The 25,459-nt window shown below is 39.7% G+C and overlaps 1 protein-coding gene across 1 annotated transcript; it reads right to left on the bottom strand.

The window, feature by feature from the left end:
* Window positions 1-53: 53 nt before the first annotated feature.
* On the bottom strand, window positions 54-12,742 carry klf3 (Kruppel like factor 3). Its single transcript, XM_023956524.1, has 6 exons — window positions 12,423-12,742; window positions 5,342-5,402; window positions 4,422-4,911; window positions 3,295-3,448; window positions 2,033-2,205; window positions 54-1,941 (listed from the first exon to the last, which is right to left on the bottom strand). The coding sequence occupies exons 2-6, from the start codon at window positions 5,381-5,383 to the stop codon at window positions 1,760-1,762; spliced, it is 1,041 nt and encodes a 346-aa protein (XP_023812292.1). The 5' UTR covers window positions 5,384-5,402; window positions 12,423-12,742; the 3' UTR covers window positions 54-1,759.
* Window positions 12,743-25,459: the final 12,717 nt, after the last annotated feature.

Raw genomic sequence — 25,459 nt, 5'->3', positions numbered from 1 at the left:
CCCAATAAAAAATCAAATAAAATGGCAATAACAGATAACAAAAATAGACAGTCTTGAAAATGTTACCAATAGGTTTATTGAGTAATAAGAATATTCAATTTAAAAACATAAAATGGCATACAGACCTTTACAGTTATATGTTCACAGTTTAATAAAGTTCCCTTTGAACAAAGTTCAGAGTAGAAAGAGAAATAGTTTATTAAAGACATCTTATAAATTTCTGAATATAAAATCATGCTTAATAAAAACCTTTAATTGCCCTTTCTGTTTAATAATCAATCATAACATATCACAACTTACATGTGCAGAATGAAAAAAGCAAAAAACTGCAATTAAAAACTGTATTAAGGAGCAAATGCAGAACACTTGAGCTGCTACATTCTGTATGTAAATTTGTATACATATGAATAAATGACAGACAGGCATTATATTATTAGAACTTGACAAATTTGATGAACATTTCTGATCAATTTGATCATCAAATTAAGGGTAAAAAAGGGAACCCAAACAGAGGAATTAAAATGTTTGGCCTTGGGAATGACAATATTCTTGATTTATATACCTCTATGCTATTTTATACATATAAAATTACTTAAAGTGCACGTTGGAGATGTACAAATACGCTCTTTTATTCTCCAGGTGTGTAAAAAAATGAACAGATTTTTTCAAATCAGAACATTTCCTATTGTGACATTTGGTAGTAAAAACTTTAGACTCTTGATTTCAACACATAATTTTCTCTATAGTGGGATCAAAGAAGAAGAAAAAACACTACTTTTCCTGAAAAACTAAATTTTTTTGAGAAATTTTCCCTGCTTAGATCATTTTTCTTTAGCATAAAAAAGTGTCATTCAATACAAACAGATACCACGGTCAAAATTCATAGATACATCAATCTGTAATTGGTAAAAAATAACATTTCTTCTACCCTCATCAAACTGAGTGATGCTTTTTTGTCCCACACTCACAAAATAATGCCCCAATGCAACAACTTTCACATTTCTGAAAGAAAAGCATTCATAAACACTTCACTCTGACAATGAATGAGACCCACTTTTTTCTTTTCACCCGAAGCATGAAGAAATTACGGCAAAGCTACTTTGAATAAGTGCAAGTGTTTTTGATGTGTTTTACGCAATATATACCGAAGAGAAAGCAAGTGCGAAACTACTGATCATCACTTCATTTAGCAAAATGTTATGCTTTCGGAGGCAGATGAGGTGTGTGGTGTTTCAACGTGGCAGTCCGTGGAGGAAGTGGAAACGAGGGTCACCGGGTAGATCCACTGGTGACAGCAAAAAAGACTGAAGTATGACACAATGCATAGACGGTGTGATATGATACATTCTGGAAAAGTTTCACATTTTATTGGCCTGTGTGGAAAAATCACATGAACTTTATAGAGAATGATAGCTGATGGTGCACAGAGGCTTGACGGAATGTTGATGGGATTTGGTTTGTAGCCACAAGAGGGCGCTGCTCTCAGGCCAGCTAAGAAGCAGCAGCACCTCTTAAAAAAGAACAAAAAAAAGAAAAACAGTTCTTGGACCTTCCACAGCTGATCACAGGGCTGACAGCTTTCAAAAGCTCTCGCTCAGTCTGAGTTAAAAAGAAAAAAGGTCGAAACAGGCACCCGAGGAACATTTTCCCACCTTCTGTCAGAGTCCATTGTGTAAGGCCAGCTGTTTTAACCCTTTCAGGTCAAAGTAGCACTGTCCAACCTGGCCCAGAATTTCTTTCAGGTTACTTAATCGAGGTGTTACACGAGGAGGTGGCGTTTCTTGTGCAAAGCCAGGTGGTCGGAGCGGGAGAAGCTGCGCTCGCAGTCCGGACACTGGAACGGTTTGACCCCCGTGTGCTTGCGGTAGTGTCTCGTCAGCTCATCCGAGCGGGCGAACTTCCATGTGCAGCCTTCCCACGTGCACTTGTAGGGCTTCTCACCTGCACGGAACGGGAAAAAAGACACCGCTTGTTGAAGACGAGACAAACAGGAGCCGTCCTTATGCCACAAATGGCTGAGAACCCGCCTCACCTGTGTGCGTCCTACGATGGGCTTTGAGATGGGAGCTTTTGGTGTACACTTTGTTGCAGCCTGAGAAGTCGCAGCGGTGAATGCGCCGCTTCTTCAAAGAGTCAGGAGAGTCAGGCGGGAGAGGATGCTGTGGATTTGAGCTGATAATAGTTATCACTGACTGGCCGTTGCACCTGAAAGACAGAGAAGTGGGAAAAACCTTTAGTTGCTGCTGCCTCACATCTTTATTAATTAATGGACATTATAAAAACCCTATAGCTTGAATTCGTCTTGTACTGACAAACAGGCTGTGTGTTTGTGTGTGGGAGAAGCAGATGAGAGGTGTTGAAATAGGATTTAATTCTTCTGTAAGGCATGTGGCAACAAAACACCAGCAAACCACTGATTATTGCTGAAGCTCCCTTCACCTATTCATCCATCCAGTTACAGTAAATGATAAACAGCACATGTCCCTTTTTATAAAGAAAAACTGTTGACAGATTAAGTCACGCCCACTTTTTTTTCTTTTTTCCCAAGGCTTACATTATTTCATAGTTGGAAGTGTGACAAAACAGCATGAGAAGGCAGTCCTCCTGTCAACGGCATAAAAGAAAGGGCGTCTTTCACACCTTCCTCTTTAAATGGTAAAAAAAAAACTGCACAAAAGCTGCACACAAGGCCCCTACACGAGGAAGAGCAGGGGTTTTACAAGGGCTGGGTGACAGGTATCCAGATTGCTGACATAAATAAACCAAAAAAACACTTCAAGTGTAGTCATGTGGTCTCCTCTGAGAAGACGCGTCTTAGAATTCGTACAGAAACGGGTCAGGATGCAAACAAAACTTAAATTGTTTAATTAGACTGGAAATAAAGATAAAAAGATGTGAGAATGGACACATGAAATATCAGCACAACGGGAAACATGAAGGTTAAAGTTTCCATAAACAGAGATGGCATGGGGTCGTGACAGCCCGATACATTTTCTCTGTCGTTTGCATTAGAAAAACGAAAAGGAGAAGTTTTTCTCATTTGGTTGGTAGTAGCTCCATTTTATCAGGTAGAAAAATAATTTAAGTTAACTAACTTTAGTAATTTAATTTACGTCTAGTACTTTTATTTCCCTCTAATTTAACTTTAAAGAAATTTTATGTCACTTTTTAGATCATTTCCCCTTTGTAGGATCAATAAAGTTTTTTATTTTATTTTCTAAAAACTCCCCACATTATGTCTGCAACATGAAGCACGTTTCTGTGCAGTGGTTGTGGGTTGGCGTTTGAACTCACTCGTATTCAGACAGTTTCCTGATGACGGGGGATTTCACTTCATGGAAGCAGTTGGGGTCGGGACCCAGATCCGCACGAGTCTCCGTTTTCACCGCCTTGTGGCTGTCGTGGCCATCGGTCATGTCGTGGCTCTCTGGCGGCTTCGTGGAATGACCTGAGTGAATTTGTAGACAAAAAAACGATTCTTTTAACTTTTATTAAATAAAATAAAAAAGGAATTCCCTCAAGAACCAAATCAATTTTGGAATAAATCCACATTTCCACATTGTGCACTTTAATATCTAGAATTTTTGTTTGTAAATCTTTCCAGAATAGAGTAGAACCAAACAAATGTTGAAATGATGCAAAGGTTAATTAAAAAAAAGACACAAATTCTTGAAAAGACCGCAGGAGTTTCCCTTGAAAGAATCAATAAAAAGAGGAATATTATGGAAAAAGTGTTTTTTTCTCAATGTGACACCGTCTGTTTTTAACATTGTGGTGGGATGCTTTGAATTCTGCTGTCATTTCAGCTGTAAGATGAGTTAGGAGACTCCCTGCATGGAACGGCTGCAGGCAGACGTGCTGCAGCTCAGTGCACTTTGTTCCTCAGGCTGTCTTGTTGTTCCGTGCACGCTGAACACCTCAATTCTTGAGGCTTAAGGTCGAGGCGGCAAACTCACTAACCTTGAAGATGTGGATCTCTGCATGGGACAAAGTCTTCCCTAGTTTAAAGTGTTTAAAGCTGCATTGGTGGTTTAGGTTTTTGATCAATTTAACATGGTTTTCCTTCACTTCTTTTTCATTTCTTTCAATTGAGCTCAGCATATTACAGCTGATCGGTCAGAAGCGGCTCTTTATTTCCTGTGGGGAGCATTCAAATAGCAGACTAAACATTAAACAAATTATTTTCATGGCTATGTAAATAAAAAAGAATAGGAAATCCTTTAAATGTGACATATTTAAAGACATGTAGAGAAGAACAACTCCCTCTGCTGGTGACTTTATTACTTTTTCATTCACAAAAAAATCTTTGAGCAAAGAAGAGGAATCCCTTCCAGGAATTGAAGATGACTTTCTAAAGGAACAAAACGTTATGCTAACCTGCACAAATGTACTTTGTAAAACAAGAAAAAAGGAGGTCTCACCTGAGGCGTGCTCCCTGCTTTGACGGCGCTCCTCGTCGTTGACAGCACTCGGGCTCATTATTATCTGTGGCTGTAGGTGCAGGTGAGGGGAGTAGAGAATTGGCACCATGACCGGGGACACCATGACCCCCGGGCTGGAGCTGATCACAGGGGTCACCATGGAATGGTACGGCACGGAGGGGGCCGCCGGAGGAAGGGCATGGGACGGAGAGCAGCGCAGCTGGGAGAGCGGGGAGCGAGGAGACGCTCGGCTGTACGGGGAGGGCGGGGAGCTGGGACTGGAGGCCACGGAGGAGGAGGACGAAGAATGCGGTGGCGAGGAGGAGCGCTTGCTCACGGACAGGTCCACCGGCTCCAGCTGGTTCTGCGTGGGGTTGCTGGGATTGTGAGAGGCAGCGAAGGGGGGCAAGTGCATCTGATAGAGCGGGGCAGGATGGGGGAAGATAACTCTGTACGGTTCTGGTGGGTTCATTAAGGAAGGATAGAATGACTGTGAAAAAAGAGGAGAGGATGCAGGAGAAGGAAGCAGAGAGGAGACACAAGAGCAGAGAGTTAGACATTTCCGCTCAGCCTGGAAAAACACAGAAAAACATGTTTTTGTCCTCAAAACAACTCAAGCTGGGGGGAAAAAAATCAAAGAACAGCTCTCTGAGAGAAAACAACTGTTACGTTTCAGAGGTCGGAGTGTGCGTTCGTGAGTGTGTGCACTGCCTGGCATTGTATGCAAATGTCCACTGTACAGCAGCTTGTTTGTCCAGGAAAAGCAGGAATGTGGGAACCCGTCTGTCTAGACATGTAGCATGAATGCGTGTAGGTGTTTGCAGGGCTGGTATAGTAAAGGAGCGGGCATCACAAACATGTCCAGGCCTGCAGGAAAACACACTCACAAGCACACAAAGTAGCATTTTAGCGTGATTTACCGTGTCCATGTCTGTCGCTGGAGGGTAATCATACATCAGCATGGCTGCACAGGCCAGGGTCCTGCAAAGAGGAACAGCTGAGCGTCAGGACACACTTCTAATCTCACCTCCAAGCACAGTCTCACTTTTATCTAAGATTATGTATCCATCTACAGATTAGGGATTATAGTCATCAGCAGATAAAACGTTTAGATTCCCGAAAAAGACTCCAAACCTAGAAAACTGGGCTGCAGTCTGGGAATCTCTGGTAAATTGTGAAATGACTGCTGCAGATTGGGCTGATAATCAGTTTTGCTTGAACTTGTTGTGCAGCAGACAGAACATCATGTACTTTTTCTCATGTAGTCCAGCTTTAGGTTAAGAACCAACAGGACATTACGACTAAGCTTTACGTTATTTGGGCATTTCTTTCAAGGAACCCACCTTTTTTGTACATAAAAAAAAGTGTTTTATGTTTTGAGATTCTCAGCTGAGCAGACTGGAGGTCCTTAAAGATCAGGTGATCCATTTAAAAGGGGTCATCAGAGGGTTAAGAGAAACAATGCATCACTTTCACGCTGACTTTTGTTTTTGCTTGTTTTACTCTTCGAGTTTCTCCAAAGGAAGCATCCGACAAACAAAATGTTTCAACTCTTGCTAAAACCCACTAAATCACAGAAAAATCATCAAACTCAACTTTTTTCTGCCTTTTTAGTGCATTAATTATGTTCTGGCTATGTTTTTTCCTTGCCACAAATTAGAAAATACTTGTATTCACTTCTTTATAATTTACTATGGTTTTACTGAAGACCCACGCCAATGAAAATTGTGTTTTTGGTGTTGATGGCTTGTTCTTGTGGCATTTTTCTGAATCTGGAGGACACATAGAAACAAAATTTAGCCAAAATTTGGAATTGCTGAGTGTTTCTATATTCAAATCTTTGTAAATTTAGGAGCAGTTGAAAAAAATGCTGTTTGAAAAAGAGCTCATTTGTAATTTAGTAGGGTGGGCCACAAGCTCCCTGTTCCCGGCTCTCAGCAATGGGGAGGGGAGGCGTGAACACAGTTGATTGACGCCAGTGGTCCCGCCCACAACTTAGAGGCACATTCTGAAGCAGAATTGTCCAAGAAAACAAACAGTTTTTTGATTTGGGGTAAATAGATTTAATAGATCAAAAGATGATTGGAGTGGGACTTTAGTAACATTTGTACAAAGACTGAAAAACGCTGCAACTGGTCTGATGTGACATGACCCACAAATCCCTGGTCAGGTTTCTTTTTCAGCTGCTCCCTTCAGGGGTCACTGCAGGCGATCATCCCCCTCCCGTACTCCGTTCTCCTCACTCACACCACCCACATCCTTCACTACATCCATGAACCTCCTCTCTGCTCCTCCTCTAAGCCTCTGCTGAACCTCAGCATCCTTTTACCAACATCAATCATCAGCGACAAACTTCCCACATGGAAGAATAACTTTAAGGCAAATTCTCCTTTTAAAAAAAAATCTTTGTTCTCTTTAACGTGAAGTTAAAGAAATGATTTCATCTGCCAAAGCTCTACAAACAAATCAACATAAATGAACAAGTTTGTGATTCAGTTTAAATTAGGGTTCAACATGATTGAAATGAGCATCATTTCATTTATCAAACCAGGTGTTTTTTCATTAGGAAAGAGTTTTTACATATCTAGAGATTTCACTTAAACAGTATCAATTCTTGACTAAAAGTAACAGAAAAAACTGGTCCAACCCCCCCAAAACCCCAGAAAAGTCACTTTAAAGGACATTTATTTTATGAGGCACTAAAGCATCGTACAATTCTAAATTGATTTGAATTGATCAATTCTTATTTTCCGATCAATTGAACAAAAATACTATTCTTAAAGTGAAAATGTAACCTCCTATAAGAGCATGATATTCCAGCATAATACATTCTTATTTTATTTCTTAAAATATGATCCAATAACTAATAGGTAGCTCCTTTTAACAGTTAACCCTGCACCATCTAAGGTTTTTAGTTCTCTGCTTTTCACTGTAAACATCCATAAATGTGACATTTCTTTACTGATACGGCCGGAATGAGGGGGGAACTTGTGTTATATCAACAGGTGGTTGTGTTTCATCTGCTCCCCCATTAAACTGTGTATCCGGTAGAAATGTAAAACATAAATAACACACATATCACAAAATGATTCATCAATAAAAGTCCATTAGTGGGGATTACAATGTGGGACTTCACCTGAGTCATGAAAACCTTCACACTACACACACACACACACACACACACACACACACACTACACACACACACCTCCTGAAACCTGTCTGGCGTTTGAATAACAAGGTGTGCGGTTTCAAAGGAGGTTCCAGTTACCTGGGCTGTGAAGAGCCAGGTGCTGCAAGGTCGACCGCTTGTGTCTAAATGAGTGTTTGCGAGCACGTTGGCGTTTGTTCAGCCGTGCATTAGGGCTACGTGAACTGTCAAAGAATGCACCCTGGGGGGGGGGGTCTGTGTGTGTGACCTGGTTAAAGTCCACAGTCTGGAGACAAGCTAGCCTTTAATTATTAACAAATGGGCAACAACGAAAGGCCCCGACACACACAAACACACACACGACACAGGAAGGAAGACAGACACAGAATGCAGATGGAGAAGTGTCCAAAACCAGTGCAGGATGTCCGATGGTTGGGTCAGGAAGGGTGTGAGCGTGACGAGAGAGGCCTCGCCCTTTGCCCGTCTCCAGAGAAACAAAGAGCCTGAAATCAGGTGGGAACTCAGTGTCCTCGTCTGTGTTAGAGTGCATGTGTGTCGTAAGGGAGTGTTTTCTAATCCAGGTTGAATTGTACTAAAGTTCAGCCGGAGTTCATGTGATTGCCTCACTGTGGCTCGGACTGAGGCACTAAAGTCGACAACAGAAACTAGAATGAGACGCAAACAAACTGAGGAAGGACCCACAAAAAAAACCCAACAAAGGTAACTAAATGTAAAGATTTCTTTAGGAGAAAAATCCTGTGTGGGGAACAAGAACGTTCACAGAATCTGCTTTTAAGCTAAAAGCTTGTTTAGAATGAAAACTGTGAACACAGATTTCATTCAAATATCTCAATATTGTATGAAATGCATAACAGGACAAATAAAAACACCAAGGGAAGCTGAAATGATATATTATGCTTTTTTAAACAGACTGCAATGGACTCTCCTTGAGTGACATATTTAGTTTCTGTTCTCCTAAATACTGTGATTTCAACCACATATGAGTCTGTTTGTTCTTTGCTGTTAATAAAAAAATATTAAACCATGATTTGACACAAATAAAACCAAAATAAACCAATTTAGAAAACATTTTAGTGCAAAATGAAGAAAATTTGGTACAAATGGAACATAGATGGATCAAGAGGAATGAAGTAACAGGTGGGAGCCCATGGAGAAGTGGTAGAGCAGTCCATGTCTGCAGGTTTGGTTCCCGCTCTGCCATCCCATGTGTTGAGCAAGGCACTGAACATCCTGCTTCCTGTGACTTGTGCTGATGCACAGCAGCTCTACCACCACCAGTGTATGAATGTGAAAAGTGCAACGTAAATAGACACTTATTTACCAAAAGTTGTTTGCAATGAATCCCTTTGGTAATTCATTTGTTTGTTTTTAAAACTTTTTAAAATTTTTTGAAGATGAGAAAAGAAGATTTTATGAAAAAAGACATTTTCACACATTCAAATCGATATCAAAATGTTTTTGTCAGTAAAGTTATATTCAGTCCTTCTTGGGAGAATAGCATCACCTGACTCCATTATTGAGCTGTAAGCCGGTTGAACAACAACAAAATCATCTTAAGTCTAAAAGGCGGGAAGAGGTGTTCACATTTCCACACACATTTGAGTGCACAGATGTGCGCACGTGCTGAGAAAGAACAACTAATCACCGGTTTATCAGACCAAACAGCCTGCAGCTCCATAAGCCCAGGTTCCTATTCTTGGAAGGATTTCACGTGCCGCAACGTTCAACTTTACCTCCAAAAGGGCCCCAGTCAGCGAGGCAAAACTCGATTTATGATATTTTTGATTTAAAGGTTTGGCTCATTATAGATGTAAGTAAATATTCAGCACCCTAGATTGGTTTAGCGCCCACTCACAGCATCCTTGGAAGATACTTCCTGCTACTTTTCATTCAAATCCTGGATGAAAACGGCGCATTCCTAAAACACAGTCACTGACTCCTCTTCATTGGAGCATGTGCAGGTGAAATCTAAGGTGAGATGTCCAATAAACTGTGAGCTAAAGGGTAGTTTTCCTCTGCAAAGCTGGGTGTGTTTGTGCATGTCTGCAAATATTGTCCATTTATGTCAGTACTGCTTCTGTTTACTCAACCCCAGCCCACTCAGCAAACACTTCCTACATCCCCGTTTGTCATTCTTCCTCCTCTCTTCGACTCTGGAGTTTATCCTTCATCTCCTCCTCCTCCTCCTCCGCACCAAGCCGAACCTCTACTACTGTACTTATGTGAACCGCACACCACCCCGGGCTCTTCTTCTCCTCTTCCTCTCTGTTAATGATGTGAAACAACATGACCGAAGGGGGGGGGGGGGGGGGGATCGCGGCTCAGAGCCGCTGGCTCGTCCGCACGCATACTTGGACGCGCAACCGCACACCGACTTTCTGCTAACTCAACAAAACACACACACTAAATCACGGAGGGGCTGCATTATTACAGACACGCACACACGCGCTAATTGCAACAGGCTGGACATGATGAGATCACCAGAGAGACCAGAAACCTCCAGACAACTGCTGCATCCAAGAAGGACGCACACACTTTCTCTTCCTGTAAGCCCCCCCCCCACGTTAAAACTGAACTGTTTTGTGTCTTTGGCTTTTGGAGCTGCGACGACAGCAAACCCGCATGGAGACTCGATCTGATACCTCACCCCCACATTTGGCTTATATTTAGCAACCGATGGTGCAAATCCTACAACTAAAGATCAGGCAACAGGCTGCAGGTCAACCCAGTTTCCTCTGTCTTCCTGATTTCTTTAATGACACTTTTCTTTATTTGACGCCTGCTCTTTCTTTAAGACCCCCCCCCCACCCCAAAATTGGTTTCTCCATTCCTCATAAGTCAGACACGCATGTGCAGACCCTCTCAGCTCCTCTCCAGCAGACCTCTGGGGAAGTCACTGGGGGGCCGCCATCAGGGAGGAGGAAACACGATCCGCCGTTGCGTGGAGATGCAACGCCAGTTTTCAAACTCCATGGACGGCGACCCCACGCGCGTTCACTCTAAAGTCAAACTTTGCTTTGATGCTTTCCAGACAACGGAGAGCAGAGGTGGGAGAGAGGCGGAAGCTCTCAAGAGTTCACTGTTATTATTTCCACACTGGGTTTAAGGGGGGGGGTGATAGAGTACAGGAGAAAGAGGAAAGTGAAGCCAGATGGGGGGGGGGGGGGGGGGAGTACTCCTGCTGCAGGGGGCCTGTGGTTTCCTGTCTGACTAACTCCTCACCACAACCACCACACACCCCAAGAATGAGAGGGAAAAGAGGGGGAATGGAAGGAGAGAGGGGGGCAAAAAAAAAAAAAAACAGCGTCTGGGACCAAACTCTGTGAAATCCGTTAGGATGGAAGCAACAAGGAAGAACAAAAAAGGGGAAGGAAAACATTAAATATGACAAAAAAAGAGAAATAAACCTCAAAAGGACAAGGCGGTTAGACGGTCACGGTGGCACAATCCGGCTGTTTGGTTGGGAGTGTGTGTGTGTTTGTGTGCTGGCAGGCGCGGAGTTGTGTAATCACTTTAAGCTTTTGGGGTTTATGGGTGTCTGTGCGGTACAGTGTTCATTTCCCGAAACTCCTCGCAGAGAATGACAAAATGTTCAGCATCAGAGAGTTTAATGTTTAGCCCTAATGTTCCCCAAGACATGCCCTTTGAGCAGTGTGTGTGTGTGTGTGTGTGTAATTGTGTGTGCGTGTTGTTCCGCCAGATAACATCAGCATGTTGATTCAGGAAAGGAGGCACAGGGATGGGCAAAGAGTTTAGGGCGTGTGGGTGTGTTTGTGTGTCCTGTTCTGATGTGGGAAAAACACACCTAATAAATACCCTAAACGGTATTGGTTTATTTTTTCCCCCTTAAGAGAAAGGCAAATTAACGTTAAAAAAGGAGCAAAATACGAGATGTTGCCCTCATTCCACCCGTCTACCCCCCACATCCTTCCCCTCCCTTCTTCCTCCCTCCCTCCCTTCTTCTCCAGCCTCAGAACAGGATAAGGGCTTCATGTGCCAAGTGGAATGTGTGACGCAAGCCTCAGCCTTGAAACAAAGCACAGGAAATGGGGAGAGACAGAGACGGAGAAACAGAGAGAAAGAGATGTGTGCTGTTAAAAAAAATAGACGTGAAACTGGAGGATGGATTTAAAAAAAAAAAAGAGAGGAAAAAAGCTCAGGTATGACTCTGTATCTGTCATCATCTGTCACTCCCACACCTCTGCTGGTTTCTACATCACGGAAAAACTTCCCAGAAGAAGAGTTTATGGGAAGTGCATGCCTATGAAAGCCATAATTATCTGTGGGGACGATCATGTTAAGTAAGCTGTCAAGGAAAACTGAAAGGGAGCATTTTTATCAAATTGCATGGAGTTTTAATAGATTTTTCTGCTTAACAAAACTAAGGTTGATTATTAATCAAATATCAAGCCCTTTAGTGCCATTTTATTTATTTTATACCAGAGCAAACAGCATCATAGTCTGTTTATAATTATTTGAATTATGACACCAAAAATAATTCATCTGAACAGCAAATTCAACAATAAATATTTTCTTAGGGTTTCAAATAGTTTGATTTAAAAAAAAAAAAACATTAAATCGAATTATCGAACAACAATTTTTAGTGAAAGATGTTCTTAACTTTTTCATTTTTATTTACTGCAAATAAGCCAAATTTATTTAATTTCAAATGTGAGGGGAAGCAAAAAAGAAACAATTTAAGTGAGAATAATTAATTTAAAACTTTTTCACACATAAATCAACTTCTTGAAGAACTAAAAAAAAAAAAAAAACGTTTATAAATATATATCTTTTAAATTTTACCATCATAGTTTTTGACGAACCACTTACTTCTTCAGTGGGACACACTGTCTAATCCCGCAGGTAGTGTCCCAGCTGCCTTGCTAAACGGCACACGGGTTCCTTCTCGGACAGAAATAACTCCGCAGGAGAGGGGAGGTAAAAAAAAAAAAAAGTGACGCACGAGCCGCTGGGGCTCTCCGCGGTGTCACAGATATGAGGCTCTGGGGGAAACACGGACGGTGAACGACGGTTCCGAAAAGAAAAAGAAAACTTCCCAAAGTTCCGAAAGTCCTCTCCGTGAGGCCGTACGTCTCTCAATGGGACTGTGAGAGTCAGTGTTCGCTTTTGTCGTCTGTCACATGATCCGCTGCTGTCTGTTATCCTGGTGGGGTCGGGCCTCTGGGCGGGACCTGGGCTGGGCGGGGTGGTCCGGTTCGCATGCGTGGGTGGAGCAGGCATTCTGTCTGCAGAAGCTGCTCAACTGCAGCGACACAGTTCACTGACAGTAGTTCAACCAAATACATACATTAATGCGCCGAAACAAAGTGATGCAAATGTGTAAGATAATTAAAAATAGTAATACTGTCCAAACCATTGCACGGTTTTAACCATGCACAATTGAATCAGCCATAAATGAAAACCTGAAATGAATAATAAGACTTTTACAATCTTGGGTGTACAAATCTGAACTGAGCCAAGCTCTGCAACAGCGCTTGGATGCACTAATTGTATAACTTTTGGAAACTTTATGGACACTGTCAGTCTAAAAAATTTATATAACTGCTGTTGCTTCATACACATAAAACTTTCTATAAATTATCTTCAATCCACAGTTTTCCAAATTTAGTAAAGGTCAAAACTGTTCTGACCTAGGGTCAGCTTTCTTTTAATTTACTAAGTTACAGCAGCAACTAAAACGGGTCAAAAACTACTTTGAGTGGATTGGGAAACTACAGGAAGTGAATAGATTTTTCTCCCCCTTTTTATTTTATTTTATTTTATTTTTTTACAGTTGTAATTTCTTACATACATCTATTTCTGCCTTAATGTCTGCCTTTATGTCTTTTAAGCACCACAGATAAATCTAGCCGCTGCATTTTGTGTTGTGTACAGTTGCCACTGCGTCTTTTATTGCATTGTTTGGGTTTTTTCTATTATTGATTGCACTACAAATTTGGAATAAACTAAAAATATTTATCTAGCTATAGTTCTTTAAAAGATAATTAAAAAAAACAGACACTGAGGAATAATTTTCCAAAACTGTACTTTTTACAGTTCTGGACAAAGCTGCAAAAGCTGAACTTAAATGTAAATGATGACTACTGCAGCATTTACAGTAAATTATTATTTTCAATAATGTGTACTTATGGTTAAGTCAATGTTTTTTCTTACTCTGTCAATGGTAATGCACTCACAAACACAAATGCACACCCACAGCTACACACTCACTCACAGGTTGTGCAAATTCCTTAGAACTGCGGCTTCCTTATTCCCTGAATGTTTTACAGTGACATAACTCCAAAAGTATATATCTATAAATGTAGCACTTCCTCTCTTCAGTAATCCCAATCGGAGTTCTGCTGCAAGTGAACTGCAAAAACCTGCAAATGTCAAATCCTGAGGAAAATCTTTTTTTTTTAAGTCTTATGTAATGGTTTGTTTTATCTTAGTGGACAAATGCTTTTAGCTTGGAAGGACAGAATTGAGACAAATCATGAAAACGAGATTATGAAATTCACAGAATAAAAATCTAAGATGCAACAAAAAATTATTTTTGTTTTACAATGTTTATTTTCTTATTAGTGAATCAAATTGAACAAAAAACTGTTTATTGAACACATATTTCTAGAAAAAAATGTGAGTAAACCAAGCAAAACTTGCTCCTTTTAAGGAATAACCACCCAAAACAGATGTGTATGTCTGTGGATTTGTTGTAAGTCTGTAATGAACAAACAAAAAAAGGTATTAGAGACTTTTGTATAACACAACAACTGGGTTACATCCCTAACAGCCATGCAGTGACATCTATTGTCAAAGATCTGCCCTTCAAGTTCACCTGTCATATGCACTGAGGCGAGGCATGGAGGCAGGTACTACAGGTGCTGTCATGAAGCTAGATGTTAAAACAAAACAGCTGTTGTTTCCAGCCTGACCTCCTTAGAGGAAGATGGAGAAATCTACTCGTGTCAACGTCAGCCTGGTCCAAACAATTCTGTCTACATGCGATGTTCAGTGTGAGTCATGGAGATGTTGTACGCTACATTATTTGGAACAAAAGTAGGTCACAAACAACAAAATGTGCTTGGACAGTAGATTTCATGACATCACACTGGGATTAAACAAGACCTGAAGGCATTTGTTTTGAAAGTTTTCCTGTCACATTTAAAATGCTGCATGTATTACATTTGTTAAAATAATAAAGAGAATATAACTGTGTTTTTTAATTGCATTCATTTGTTTTGATAAAATGTCTTTAAAATACAGGATACTCATTTGGGGGGTTTACTATGTAAGCACTGCCCATTCTAATAACTTCACATCCATGTTTTTTTTGAGAAATAAAATCTTCCTCCCTCTGTCTATATGACTGTAGGCTATTTTACCAACAACTTTTTTGCTCCTTTCTTTCACCAAAATTCTTGAAAGTTCAGGTCCTCACCTGCCCAGATATTATCAGACAGACAATACATAACTTCTCTGTCGTTAGTTCAAAGAAGCCGTGCACGGCAATGTCACAACAGATCTGTATCATAAGAGAAATAACCTTTACCGCAAAAATTGCTGGTAATCCAAAATGCTCAATATACATCCTTTCAGTTTTGTGAGCAACAAAAATTAAAACCTTCACTTAATCCTTATCGTAGGCACTTTAACATTGGGTCATCCAGACCCACTAGACAATGCGCTGAACCTTTTTTCTTTAATGATTTATGATCTTCGCTTGTGTTTACTGGATTACATGAAATCTTTCCACCTTTATCCACCTTTGTCATGGTAGAGAGACCACGTCAAAGTAAGGGTGGGGTCATCTAAGATGGCACAAGGGTTAATCCAATATTTAATCCTGAAGAGCAAGTAAAAAAGCTACTTAAAGGTGTAACTGTTAGAATTAGCTCAAAGAAAAGGATCCAAAAAACAAGGAAGTCGGGCTCTGTGCAGGTTATTTCCTCTGGAACCCAACACCTGATATTTCAAAGAAGAACTCTGCATAAATTAGAAAACATAACAGATACTTTTGCACATTTTTGGACACATGGATAAAAAGCGGTTTTGACAAGAGTTTTTTTTCTTCTGCAATGAGAACCTGACATGGAGGGAATCTGAATCCTCACATATTTGTCTTATTATTCACACCTTGCATTCCTGTATGATAAAGAGCACCCAGCTTTCGAGTCTAATTTGAGTCGTTTTCGTGTTAATGATCTATCATACCAGCAGTTTTAAGGAAAGCGACTCCTGTTATTCAGGTTTGGGAGCAGCAATCCATCTGTTTTGATGCTCAAGCACCGAAGCTGATTAGTCGTCATTAAAAACAAATGTAGAACTTCAAGTACTCTAGGCTGTGCAGTTTTTACTGTTACCGTGACAGCAAAAGCAGAAGCAAATTTAACCTCGTGAGACTTGCCATCCACACGTGTGGACATCACACTGTGGGCTATTTCACCACACTAGTTCATTCTGCACAATTGGGGTCCTTTGATGATGAAAATGTAAATCAAATAAGAGCTCAGGTCTCAAGAGGTTAAAAGTAAAAAAACTAAACCCTTTTCTTTCTTTAAAGCTTTTGAAAAATAGATTTCACAACATCAATTTTACCCAGTCATGTTTCTGCTGTCAATTTAGAAAGGAACTGATTTTTCATACAACAATACACAAAACCATCCTAGAAAGTCTCTGTTCTGACTGACTTGATACAGAGATTGGTCACAATAAAGACTAATAAGTAAATAATGCCAGTTCCTCCCTACTTGGCTGTGGGGGGGGGGGGGGGGGTGTAAATCAATAAATGACTAAATGACTCCTGAGAGGGGCTCCAAAGGAAAAATAAAATCCCTCATGATAACTGACAGACAGTAACAATTCAACTTTGTTTGTCCGCCTTTTGACATGTCCCTAGAGCGAATCAGCTGTCATGGACTTGCACAGCTTTTTACGCTGGAGGCCCCTCCTGACACAACCCTGTATTTTATCCAGGCAGGGGACCGGCACGGGGAGACCCAGACTTTGGGCCCCCTTAAGGCTACATAGTTAGGCAGTAGTCTGAAGGGTCTCGCCTAAGGACCCACACAGGATTCAGCTCATCTCACCCCTTGGGAAACGAAAGGGATTCCTGGCTTCCACGCCATGGCTTCCCGGGTGCCATGGCGCCAGTTCAACTGAGCCATCCAGACGCTAGAATTTTAACTTTAGGAAATTGTTTTTATTATGTAAGAGGGGAAAAAAGAATGATTAATTCTGTTGAGTGTTTGACTCAGTTCTGCTTAGAGGCATTTGGAGACTATCTGTGGTTTTTCTAATAAGCAGGTAGTGATGATATCTTTCTGCAGAAATGAATAAACAATGTTTGGCTTCAACAGAATGCCACTGTTATTACACGTACCACAGTGGTTCATTTCTTTGGACTTGTGACTTGATACACTCCCTATTCTACTAATCATTTCTGACACTGTGGCACCCTGAAAGTGGAAGTTTACGTACTCAGATTTGAAATTGTGTACTTGCAGCATGGCATATTATAAGCTATAACTACATAGAGGGACAGTGCTATGTTTCATATGTAAGGTAAACCAAGGACACTATTTTCCTGGAGGAGGTGAACTCAGTTCTTTCTTAAGTAAACAGTAACAAAAAATGATGCAGTTTCACAATTACTACATAAAAGTCCCGTTGAAGTATGACACAAACATTTTTGTTTTTGCGTTGTTCAAACGTTCTTTTTACATCCACCAAAACATCCACCCATTTTCTAAACCCACTAATCCCTTTTGGAGTCAGAAGGTTGCTGGAGCCTATCTCACCCACTTTTGGAAAAAGGTGGGCCACACAAGCACACAAACGCACTTTCACACCTAGGGACAATTTGGAGTTACCAATGAATCTATAAAGTATGTTTTTGGACTGTGGGGAAAAGCTGGATTGCCTGGAGAAAACCCACCCATACATACATAATGTTACATAATACATATTAACACATGATGTTGTTTCTTCTCAAATTCAGTTTAAAAAAATACATAAATCAATTTTCTTAATTTAACTTAGATAACTTAGAAGACCTTAGCAGACTTGTTCTCTTTTCCAATTATAGATGTTTTACAGCCTGTATTTATTTTGAGCTTTGAAAGGTACTTATCAAAATCAGTAATTATTGTGTTAAAAAAAAATTTCTTTTCTTTACAGCTTCATTGGACAGAAAAAGAAAAAAAAGAAGAGGCATTAAGGTTCATTTGATATAGTAACTCCTTGACCCCAATTGATGCAAAGATGTATCAAACTGCTTCAAACTTACCTAATTTAGCATCCACTTGGAAGCAAAAACATAGGTGAATTTTTTAATATATAATTGTAAAAAAAATTCAGGTGTCAAGGGGTTAAATTAGCTCGAAATGACTTTTTTATTATGCAACAAATATTTAAATCGGTAAATTGTAGCTTTCTTTTTTTACTTGACTTTAATTGCTTGGAAAAATAGGTTGTTGATAGTTTCAACATCAACATTTAAGACAAATTGTAACTTAGTAAACTCTATTAATTCTATCGAGAAAACCAAATATGTGTGCACAAAGTTCTTTAATTGAAAAGGCTTTATTAGTTTCAACCATTTGTCAAACTTAATTTGATTTAATTTAAACACATAAAGTATTTTTGCTCCGAGCACTTACATTTCTACGATGGAGAGTAAAGAGGACTGGATCCAACAAGTCACAACAGAGCTTTTGTTGTCTGCTATTCCAGATGTCAAGACAATCCGCATGAGTTATCTTTTCATTCACAACATGTCAGATCGGCGGGAAAACTGCAAAAAGACAGGCAGATGAAGTGGTGCACGTTTGTAAATTCCACAAGCTTTCCAAATTCGTCTGCCTCTGCCTGCCTCGGCAGGGGTGGTGAATTAGTGTGTTCAATCTGGTCTGAAGGGGGTGGGAGGCAGAGCCGTAACCAATGCCAACTGTGCGCAGTTGGCAGAAAAACAAACAATGACAGGGAAACTGAGTTCTGTGGAAGTCAGCATTGCTAAAGACACGTGACGTTGGGGATTTGATGCATCTCCAGTTGCAAAATGACGATGAAATTATTATCATGAGATTACCAAGCACATAGTTAGATAAGTTTAGATAAATATGTTTTCTGTGGTTGCACTGAAATATAATTTTGACTAAAAAAGCTTTGGAGTTTCGCTAACATTTCTGCTTTCTCAAAACATTCAGTTGTCTTGTTTAGTTATGTATTTGCTCAAAACCTCTGTTTTCAATGATGTTTTCCCCTTTCTTTTGATTTAAATTGGAAAATTCCCCTCCCGACGGAATATATTTGTCTTTTCTTTTTTTTTAACTTGTCCTGTCCAACAGCTGGGCAAACAGATGAGAGCTGAAGGCCTCTTGTGTTGGACATATTTTACTTTAACAATAGAGGTTATGAATCTTCTGACAAACCAGAGGTATGTCTGAATAAACCCCTTTTGTAATCGAGGCCAAACTTTATTCATTTCAATCACATTTGAAAATCTTTTGTGTTGGACTGGACGGAAAAGGAAAGGAAGGAAGAAGAGAGATATTTGTTTTTTCTAACTCCTAGATGACCTCAAGGACTTCTGCTGAGTGACACAAGAAAACCGGTTTCTCCTGATATTATTTTTCAAATATTCCTGCGTTACAGCTTGTTGTTTTGTGGGTCATTAATCGGTCATGGCTGCTGAAGGTTGGAAATCAGCAGAGATGCAAAAACCTGCTTCTGAACAGGCATGTATGTATGTATGTATGTATGTATGTATGTATGTATGTATGTATGTATGTATGTATGTATGTATGTATGTATGTATGTATGTATGTATGTATGTATGTATGTATGTATGTATGTATGTATGTATGTATGTATGTATGTATGTATGTATGTATGTATGTATGTATGTATGTTTGTTCCAACTGTTCTTCAGTTTCAATGTAATGTAGAAATCAAACTCTGATCATAGTTTTCTTGGACTAATTGTTCTAATTTTTAAATCAGACACGCTGACCTTTCCATTTTGATCAAATGAATAGAGTTTGTTGTCCATGTTTTAGATTTAGACATTTTTTAAAATAATAATTCAACAATGAGATTTAAGTTTCTCAGTGTTTTACCTTGTAAATGAAATACTTTATTTTATAAAAAGCCTGTATACAGCCACAGCTCAGAGCCAAAAAGCCATTCGTTTTTTCTGCTGTGTAGGAAATTGGTCTCCAACAGCATATCCATATACACAAATTACCGTTCCCAAAACTAGTTTAATGATAGTGCACACTCATACAGCTTTTATAAGAAAGGCGTGGTCTGAAGGCAGCGCAAACCTGTCCAAGCAGAAATAAAATGAGTGCATGCTGCTATCAGAACTGCATTTGTGGCGACAATAGTTTATTTGTTCTTTTGTGGAGTCACTTTCACTTTAACAAAAAGACAAAATGGAACAAACAAATAAAAAGATTACTTAATCCAATTTAATGCAAAACCCGCCAGTTTGAACTTTCAGATGTCTCTCTGCAGGTTGTTCACCTTTTCAGCATATCCCCTCGGGGGTCACCACAGCCTTTCACTGATCTGCACATTTGGTTTGGTGGACATTTTTTATGCGGGATGCCCTTCCTGACACAACCCTGTATTTTATCCAGGCTGGGGACCGGCTCAGGGAGATCCAGACTTGGGGCCCCCTGTGGCTACGTAGTCAGACAGTAGTGTGAAGGGTCTTGCCTGCAGGTCAGTTTGTAAAATTTCCACCCTGAAATTTCCGCTCATCAAAGGTGAGACCATCCTTTAATTTTCTTTTAATGTTTAACTGACAAGAATAATTTTGATGAACACGTCTGATGGCCCTCATTTTTTCGTACAAAACAACCAAGGAGAGGTATCCTCAAATGTTTTAGTAATTTATAAGAGACTGCAACTGAAATCCAAACCTTACACAATCTGACCCATAACATGTGTGTGTGTGTGTGTGTGTGTGTGTGGGGGGGGGGGGGGGGGGGGTATTTTTTTTTTGCACCATTTTGTATTGTCTGTTTTAATAAAAGTAATTTAAAATGATCTCACAAAAAAACAAGCTCATCTGTGTTCTTGTACAGAATCCAGAACAGCCCTGGTATTGAAGCAGGAGGTTTGTGTAAAAGCCCCCTGGGGTGTGGCGGTTTGACTGATCGTTTTCTCCCTAATTGGAAGGTGAATCACCTGGGAGGGTGTTGGAGAACTCAAAACTCTCCCATTTAAAGCAGGTGTTGTGTACAGAAGAGCATTTCGAATGACTCTCTGTTTGCGAGTCAAATTCACAACTGACAAATGTTTACCTTGATACTTGATATGTAAAAATGGTTTGGCGTCCGTCATTTTGCATTTTGCATTTGAAGAGCCAATGATGAGACAATCACCCCTGTTTGAACCGTTGAACACACTCTGTGGAATGACTGCTGTTTGTTTGCCACATTTGAGCTCTTGGAAACACTCCAATGTGGCGCCTGGATCAAGAAACACAAGAGACAGGATATTAAGCAAAAAGATAAGTCACAGAAATCCACAGAATTCTGCATTTGTGAACGACATTAATATACAATAACAATTCATATACATTTTCATTTTTTTTAGACTTCTGAATACAAATACCCATGACCTCACAATCTTTCCACCTGAGGAACACAGCCCATCAGCTTAAAAAACAAATATTTTTCTCAAAGGGTTCAAATTTTACTCTATGCTGCATATCTCATTCATCAAGATAGACATTTTTGACCTGGCACACGCTGTAGACTTAAAATCTTCCTAGATTTGCTTTGTTTTTATTCAAAGCAAATGAGAAAAAGCTGTGCATGCTCCTCAAGGGAAGCAGCAGAAAAGGATTTAGAGAAATTCTTTTTTTTTACTCCAAATTTTTTTAACTTGTAGGAAGTCAACAGCTTTCCAGTAACCACTGTTGTTGCCTTGGTGACATTTTTTTTTTTTTGCAGCGCCTTCCTCCTTGTTGCACACACCTGCTCATCCCTGTTATCAGTTAAACATCAGTTCCTCCCCTGAAACACAGCCTCTGGATTTGCATATAAGCAGCTGTTGTGTTTCAGCGTGTGCACTGTCATGTGATCTGCATTTACAGGGCGTGTCACGGCCACAAATATGTCTTTTATGGGTGATGTGGCTAAAAAAAAAAATGAACAGGCAGGTGGAACAGTCTAATATGCCTTCAGTGTTTCAGCTTTTAAACAAGTCTGTTCACTGTATTTCACTTAAAGGTGTTAAATGTGTTTTTTTGTGTGTGTGTTTGTGAGTTTATAATCCAGGCTTTTTTCTTTCAAGATCTTTTTTTTTTACTTTGTTTTCTCCCTAAAAAAGTGATATTTCAGAAAGGCTTAAGGACAAAACAAATGGTCAGAAAAAAATTATGTTCAATGTTAACATATTTTAAAATTGAGGGGATAAAATGGCTGCTATGAGGATGCAGTACCTAAAGCCTTGTGTGCTGAAGAAAACAGCAAAACAGGTAAAAAATAACTACGGACTCAGAAGGAAACAAGAAAAAAATAGAGTCCAGTATTTACAATGAAATACCTTCTTGTCAACAAGTTGTCAGTTTTGTTGGCAAGTAGCACGTTTTGTAATTATAACTCAAAGAGGTGAAACTTATCATGTTCACATAAAACTTTAAATTACACTTGCTGAAATTCCCCTTTAAGAAATATTTTTGAGAAACAGGATTTTTAGAAAAAATAAAATAAAGAAAACAAATTGAAACTTGAAATGTTTAGATGTTTCTTCGTTTAGATTCTAGTTGCAACATATATTTTTCTTTTCAAAAAGGGATCAGACAGGTGCAGTGGTGCACATTCACCTGGGGAGCATGGTGTACTTAACTCAAACGTGACAGCTTTGTTGCTGAACATTTGGGTAATCCTGGTGACAGATTATTTAAGCACAGTGACTCATTAACTATTAAAGTGTTGTTTTGAAACCCCCTCAACTAAAGCTTTTGTCAAAACCTTTTAGATAGAAAGACTCATCTTTTTTTAAAACTTGTACTATTTTTTTAAAATATCAGAGAATTTTACCAGTTTCTGGTTGTAAAGGAAGGAATGACTTTGACAGATAAACACAATAAATAACATCTAAACAATGAGGAAGGAGGTGTTAAGTAACACCCAACACATTAGCTGTTATTTTTCCCCTCTTGCGGTTAAAATTAACACCTTCAAAAAATGATTCAAGGGTAAAACAGAAGTAAGCATTCAACAGTAGAGAAACAGCTGAATATTTTTTATTTTTTATTTGAGTTATTTAATTTTTTTATAGCTTATTATTTTAAACCCATTCAACAGTATACTCCAAACTAGGAAAAACAGACAATAATTAAAACACTGTTTCAGTAATCTGAAAGAAATGCTTGAATTTCATTTTGGGATTTTTAGTGGGGCAAAACCCCAAAAGTGAGGTTGATCATGGGTCTGAAAATATTTAGCAAACATTTATCTCAATATTGTTATATTATCCTGGTTGGCAAGGACAAAGATCACAGGTTTCCTAAAGCACCACCAGCTTTGCACTGTAGCTTAATTTTGGTCCATCATACCATGCAGTTCTTCTCTAGAGCTATGATACTGGGCAACACAGACTTTCTACTTTTTCAGCAAATTTATTAATGGATGGAGTGGCTAAGCCACTACAGAACTTTGAACCTCTATTGCCAAGGGCGGTTTTTTTGGGATTATTTGGGGGTCTAGAAGGTCCAGCCACAAAATCTTACCATACATGACCCCATTCATCTTTTCCTTATTACAGATCCATTGTCTTGTTCCCTTTGCAGAAAAGCAGCCCCAAAGCATGATGTTTCCACCTCCATGTTTCACAGTAGGTGTGTCATTCCTGGGATGCAACTCAGCATACTCCCCCCTCCGTACACGGTGAATATCTTGCAGAATCTGTGACTGCCAAAGACTGTCTTTGCCCAACTGTATGTTAAAAACATAGAGCCAAAAAATCAACCAGTGTGGTGCAGAGATAAATACCTGTGTACTGAACAGTGCAAATAAAGTTTTCCAAAATCTTTGTATTTCTTTCAATCAAGTGTAATTAAATATATGTGCGAACAAACAAGTAAACAAGAATTAACGACAAATTCACTCACATTTTTTGGCCACATGTCTTGTGTTATTAACTGCGATAGCACCTAGTTGTTTTTACGTTTTAGTAAAATAAACCTACTGATATAATCGATTTACTTCATTTTGAAACGACTTTTTAATGGTATAGCTTGATTTGCTTAACAGTTTGCCTCAGACTGTTGGAAAATAAATCAATTTATCGATTAAGTCGATTAACCATAACACATCTTTAATGCAGCAATATAATATCAGATATGATTAGTTGTTTTTTGCATGCTGAAGCTGAAATGTGCATCTTTATGTTCTAATTACTGAAAATGAAGTTATTTTAGTAATTTCTAAGTATGCAGTAAACATGCTTTTCTTTCTAAAAACTGTCTGTAGTCTGTATTCCTGACATTAGCTGCATAGAACTTTTAGCGTCCTTAAAAAGGAGGTTGTGAGCTTGCAACTGTGTGGATTTTACGGGCAGTGTATCTGTGAATCAGTGTGTGCATAAAAAAAGAGTCCATATATCTGTGTGTGCGTGTGTTTTTGGGCGGGGGCCGAATGAACCGTCTCCCCACCCTGAAGGGAGTAGTGCTTCCTCTCCAGGGTTCAGAAATAACCAACTGCTTTATTGTTCAAGAAAACTTCCCTGCTGCCTCCCCCCCCCCCCCCCCCACCTCAAATACACACATTCACACACAAAAATATTAGTTCTCTCCTTTTACAGATCTCACAATCTGACAAGTAGAGTCTCGGTTACACCCTGGCTCTGAGGAAACCGAAAAAGAAAAGATAGAGCGAGACAGATAGAGGGGGGTGGGGGCTGATGGGGGGGGGGGGGGCTTTGTGGACACTTGATGTGCTGACAGGACAGCGGCGGTCACACCCAAACTGTGGCGCCTGACCTTCTACAACAAACAGAAACACCCTTCCACACACCGTGACATAAGCACACATGGAGACAGACCAACTGAGTAACATCATCTTTCCCGGTTTTCCAGGGAGGATGAGTTCTCTCTGCTCAGCCTGTTGGTCCAGTTAGCAGTTTGTGACTCAGCAAGACAGCTTGCAAACTTCTTCAGTCATAATCTGTTCCTCTATTACTCTCCAGAGGTGAAGTGACTCTCCACTCAGCCACTCTGCCCTGTACTATAGAATTTGGAGCAGTGCTGCTCAGCATTTGTCCAGAGGTGCATTAAAAATTGACTAAAGCATCAATTTGTTTATTCTTTATCTAACCTGCAGAAGGTTTGTCTCCTAGCACGTATCAAAAGTTTTATGCATGCTAAATTACAACATTTGCTTTATTTGATACGTTTTTAAACTAAAACAGTAAAATTGGTCAAATTAATTTAATGGAACGTCAAAAAAAAGTTTCTGCTTTCATGAGTCGCTGAGTTTGTCATTTGCCAAATAGTGATAAATGGCATTAATATTAACCTATAAAATCCATTCATTAACTTTAAAGAGGCTGAATCACACTCCTTAAGGCTAAATCATTTTCGATTTTGCTGCTTGGTGTGGGAACAGTTGGTGCTTTCACCTCGCGGTAAAAAGGCGCTGGTTCAAATCCTGACTGCTGTGTGGAGTTTACATGTTGTCCCTGTGCATGCATGGGTTTTTCTCTCAAAATCTAAAAACATGCTTCACAGGTTAATTGGTGACTCTAGATTGTCCCTAGGTGTGCATGTGTGTGAGTGTGTGGCTCTGCCACTAACTGGTGACCTGTTAGTTGCAGCATGTACCCCTCTTTTACCCAACACCAGCTGG

This window comes from Oryzias latipes, chromosome 1, assembly GCF_002234675.1.
Source record: "Oryzias latipes chromosome 1, ASM223467v1".
NCBI lineage: Eukaryota > Metazoa > Chordata > Actinopteri > Beloniformes > Adrianichthyidae > Oryzias > Oryzias latipes.
Note: the sequence above shows the minus strand (reverse complement) of the source record. Positions and strands in the feature narration are given on the sequence as shown.

Bases quoted from the DNA above. Each gene is read 5' to 3' on its own strand.
- klf3 (XM_023956524.1), bottom strand. From the start codon at position 5,383: ATGCTGATGTATGATTACCCTCCAGCGACAGACATGGACACG. The intron at 2,206-3,294 runs GTGAGTTCAAAC...TCTGTCTTTCAG, and splicing joins AGGAAACTGTCTGAATACGA to GTGCAACGGCCAGTCAGTGA. The intron at 1,942-2,032 runs GTGAGGCGGGTT...CGTTCCGTGCAG, and splicing joins CCATCGTAGGACGCACACAG to GTGAGAAGCCCTACAAGTGC.